The sequence below is a fragment of the Salvelinus fontinalis genome, chromosome 18 (assembly GCF_029448725.1).
Source record: "Salvelinus fontinalis isolate EN_2023a chromosome 18, ASM2944872v1, whole genome shotgun sequence".
NCBI classification, from domain to species: domain Eukaryota; kingdom Metazoa; phylum Chordata; class Actinopteri; order Salmoniformes; family Salmonidae; genus Salvelinus; species Salvelinus fontinalis.
In genome coordinates, this window is record NC_074682.1 from 27,721,173 (window position 1) to 27,725,637 (window position 4,465).

General features: G+C 44.3%; 1 protein-coding gene across 1 annotated transcript; it reads left to right on the forward strand.

Annotated features, from left to right (window-relative positions):
- Positions 1 to 257: 257 nt before the first annotated feature.
- On the forward strand, positions 258 to 3,056 carry LOC129815916 (protein B4-like). Its single transcript, XM_055870128.1, has 5 exons — positions 258 to 538; positions 628 to 893; positions 1,652 to 1,766; positions 2,419 to 2,465; positions 2,640 to 3,056. The coding sequence occupies exons 1-5, from the start codon at positions 445 to 447 to the stop codon at positions 2,982 to 2,984; spliced, it is 867 nt and encodes a 288-aa protein (XP_055726103.1). The 5' UTR covers positions 258 to 444; the 3' UTR covers positions 2,985 to 3,056.
- Positions 3,057 to 4,465: the final 1,409 nt, after the last annotated feature.

The window sequence follows — 4,465 nt, forward strand, 5'->3', positions numbered from 1 at the left end:
ATCCAACATATGCACCACACAGAACACACTGCAACTGCCTCTGCAACACAATGCTGCAAACGCAGTGTTCCATTGGAAATTAATGTACTTCTGGTGTACCCAAATGCAATAACACTGTCGGTGTGATCGAAGCTTAAGGGTTTTCACATTTCATGTATGTTTGGTGAATGTGTTTAATAGGCCAGAGCAGTAAATGTAAGCAGCTCATCAGAGCAATAAAGGAAAGGATGCAAAGAAGAAAAAGAGGCGAGGAAAGGAATCAACTTCACACTAGGGATATGTCCTGAGTGGTAGTCTACCTAATAACCGTGAGCACCTGTTTGAAGAACCACGTGGTTTGCTGCGGAGTTGTTTGGAGTGCATAAATATGGAATCCAATCCGGTTTTAAAGGCGAAAAAATAGGCGTTCTGTTTTTAAGTTAATTTAAGATTTATCGTTAGAAAATGGCACCTAAAAAAACGGTAGCTTCCGAAGAAGGAATCGCATCTTCTGAATCTCCCAATAAATATGAGAAAGTGTCGGGAAAAGCTAAATCTGGTTTGTAACGCATGTGTTGTTGAGGCCAATAAGGGTATCCTGATATTTTGTTAGTTACGGTTATAAATTGTTCATTTTCATTTTGTTAGAGTCCAGCAAAGCACCTGATGTGGCACGGAAAACCCCCCTTCATCCACCAACGATGATAATGGTCAAAGAAGCGCTGCAGGAATTGGACTCTCGAAAGGGGGTTTCTTCGCAGGCCATTCGTAACTACATAACAGATAAATATCCATCTTTGGACCAGGTGAGGTTGAAGTACATGATGCGCAAGACCCTGAACAAAGGAATCGAGAGCGGGGTATTAGTGAGGCCACCTAACTACACTGCAAGCGGCGCACAGGGGAGGTTTCGGGTAAGTGACCCTTACCTATCTTTTTTTGGTTAGGATAATTAACTAGGACTACAGATGTCAACCAATTAAATACTTTCCTGTGGTAGCGTTGTTAGTAAAACGTTTACTGTTGACAGGAGAACAAGAGGAGACAATAGGACGAGGTGGATAATTTTATAATAAGGCCGTTTAATCACATGTAAAGATATCTTAGTAAAATCTTGCAGCAAGGCTCTTTCTGTCTGACTCCTATTGAATCGTCCGGGAAAGAGGTAGTTTCAAGACTTGTACAGTACTATATAGACAACAAGCCAAGTAGGTAGATCTGCGAGTCTGGCCTTCCGATTGGTCGATCTGGGTCTTGGGTAGTCCTGAACAGGCCTGGTGTCCACGTTCCATTGGTTCCTGAGATAGTTCTTTGTCCTGAGCTCCAACCATGGGTTGGGTGCGTTCTGTGGTTACTATGGGGGAGGGGAACCATGTGTGTCTGTAGTTGGTGTCCCTAATAAGCCCATCATATGTCCAAGAGAAATGAGGAGTATGTGTATTTTTGTATAAAATATGGCTTATGTTGAAGTGCAGTTATTGCTAATTTCCAGTCTCTATTACAATTTCTTACAGTGTACCTGCCAAATGTGCCTATTGGATTTGGTGGCACCTTTTTAATGCACATTTGAGCATCGGTGTTTATTATACAAGTTAACGTTACATCAAAACATTGTGTTGAACATGGCTTTGCTGTTTATAAAGTGTAGTTCGTCTTCACCCTCCCTTTCCAGCTTGCAGTCAGGGGTAAGGTGAAGGAGCCCAAGCCTAAGGCCACTGAGAACACTGATCCCAATGTGGTGAAGGCTTCCAAGGCTGGAGCCAGGAAGACCAAGGAGAAGGAAGCAGGTAAACAATCACTCCTTGGGTTACATCTAAACCCATCTGCCCAATTGGTTGGGATAATTGTTGTATTGAGGGCATTGAACAATGTAGGGCTGAGAATTGCCAGGGACCTTGTGAGGCGTTATCACGATATTTAGGTGCTGATGTTCCAAACCCAGATAACAAGCACACCTTTGGCCGACCTATGAAATTGCATGGGGAATGTGTCGTTTGGCGCACGTTTGCACATTGGGAAGATGTCGATGAGACATCAGAATAGAATGTTTGTCTAACTGATGTATAAACAATGTAGAGTGAAGAATTTAGGCATTCTAAATTAATCTGCAGGACATTGGGCAGATGTATTTGTGCTATCTGGGAGCATATTGCTCACTGTCTGCTGCAGAGCATGAGAAATTAGTTTTAATCAGTCATGGAAATAAATGTGCTGAAAACATATTTGTTCACTAATTAAACAGATGGAGCACAAGCTATAGGATGAACAATGCGCTACCTAGAAAAAATCAGTTTTTACAAATTGCTACTTCGAGTCGAGGTATTGGTATAATATCGCAGTAACTCTGTCAGAACAATGCTCATTCATGACTTGTATATGTATCTCATTTCTCCTTTTTGTGGTGTCCATGATTGCATGTCGCTCCATTTACATCACTAGTTTCTGAGAAAAGAACTACAGCCAAAAAGCAGGAGAAGACTTCAGAGGCAAGTTGTTTTTTTTCTGACTATTGGCGTAGTTCAAATGGCTTTGGTGGGTAAGCAGTTTATGTACCTTGGTTATAATGGGTACTGTTCTGTTTGGGCTTTATCATGGCAAAATGTTAGCTCTAATCAATGGGTGATTGTATGGTTAATCTGACAGTCAATTTCATGTTCAAGGATGCACAACCCAAGAAGGCTCCTGGTGGCTCCAAGGTGGCCCCTACGAAGAAGCCCAAGGCAACGAGGCCTGCAGTGGAAGGAGGGGCTGAGGACCAGCCCAAAGCACTGAAGACCACCAAAGCAGCCAAGAAGGGCGAGGGGGCGGCCAAGAAGGGCGAGGGGGCGGCCAAGAAGGGCGAGGGGGCGGCCAAGAAGGGCGAGGGGGCGGCCAAGAAGGGCGAGGGGGCGGCCAAGAAGGGCGAGGGGGCGGCCAAGAAGGGCGAGGGGGCGGCCAAGAAGGGCGAGGGGGCTCCTGCCGCTAGAACCACAGGGAAACGAGGCAAGAAGGGAGCAGCTGAGTGACTGTTCTCCTTTCATGCAAATGTGGGTTTTAAAGATTTACTTTATGTTTATGAATAAAGCTTATTTTTTGAAGTTGTTGCGGTATCCTTTAATGTAGACCTGCATACTAAACTAGAAATGTCCCCTCTCTGTCAAGTGTTTATTTTCAGCAAACTTAACATGTGTAAATATTTATAAGATTGAACAACTGAGACATAAACTGAACAAGTTACACAGAAATTGAATGTGTTCCTGAACAAAGGAGGGGGGGGTTAAAAGTAACAGTATCTGGTGTGGCCACCAGCTGCATTAAGTACTGCAGTGCCTCTCCTCATGGACTGCACCATATTTGCCGGTTCTTTCTGTGAGATGTTACCCCGCTCTTCCACCAAGGCACCTGCAAGTTCCTGGCCATTTCTTGGGGGAATGGCCCTCACCCTCGATCCAACAGGTCCCAGATGTGCTCAATTAGATTGAGAGCCGGGCTATTCACTGGCCATGGCAGCACACTGACATTCCTGTCTTGCAGGAAATCACGCACAGAATGAGCAGTATGACTGGTGGCATTGTCATGTCAGGATGAGCCTGCAGGTAGGGTACCACCATGAGGGAGGATGTCTTCCCTTTAACAACCAATGATTGTTGTACCTGATAATTCTGGGGGGCCCCCCACATTCTGAAATTGCACCCCCCCCCCCGGCTTTGGAATGTGATACAAGGCAATGGTGTGCTTTAGGACCATATGAACGCAGCTTGGGGCGGCAGCGTAGCCTAGTGGTTAGAGCGTTGGACTAGTAACCGAAAGGTTGCAAGATCAAATCCCCAAGCTGACAAGGTACAAATCTGTCATTCTGCCTCTGAACAAGGCAGTTAACCCACTGTTCCTAGCCCGTCATTGAAAATATGAATTTGTTCTTAACTGACTTGCCTAGTTAAATAAAGGTAAAATAAAACCTCAGAGTGGCAGGGCAGGCTGGTGTGTTTGTAATAATGTATTCCCCCTTCTAAAACAAGTTGCACCCCTGTGATAATTCATTGCACCCACCTGGTGTCCAAGGTCTAAATCTGTCCTTAGAGGGCATGGGGGCACAATGGAACTAGCTTTGAGGCCCATTTTTTTGTTAAAAATGCACCGATACAAGTTTGAGTCAATCTTTAAATGCTTGTGGCAGTTGAAACAACTCTTTGGGGGCTGGAGAAATGAACCACTCTCAAATTGACAGCCTGATTTCAAATTAATTAACTATGTTGAGGCTGTAGTTTTACACTTACAAACATTGGGAGTAAAACAAGCTTTCGGGTAGGCCATTGTAAATAGTCTTAACTGAGTTAGATAAATTGGTGTACAGTAGTTGAAATAAGATCGAGGCATTTAAGTTATTCTTCATGAGTCCAAAATTGGTATAGCCATTTAGACCTGTTCAGCAGAGGTTGCCTCTTCTGCCAGGTGAATTGCATTACTAGTACACCCCGTTTCTGACGTTTGATGGCAAAGTGGGTTC

Bases quoted from the DNA above. Each gene is read 5' to 3' on its own strand.
- LOC129815916 (XM_055870128.1), top strand. From the start codon at position 445: ATGGCACCTAAAAAAACGGTAGCTTCCGAAGAAGGAATCGCATCTTCT. The intron at 1,767-2,418 runs GTAAACAATCAC...TTACATCACTAG, and splicing joins GACCAAGGAGAAGGAAGCAG to TTTCTGAGAAAAGAACTACA. The intron at 2,466-2,639 runs GCAAGTTGTTTT...TTCATGTTCAAG, and splicing joins AGCAGGAGAAGACTTCAGAG to GATGCACAACCCAAGAAGGC.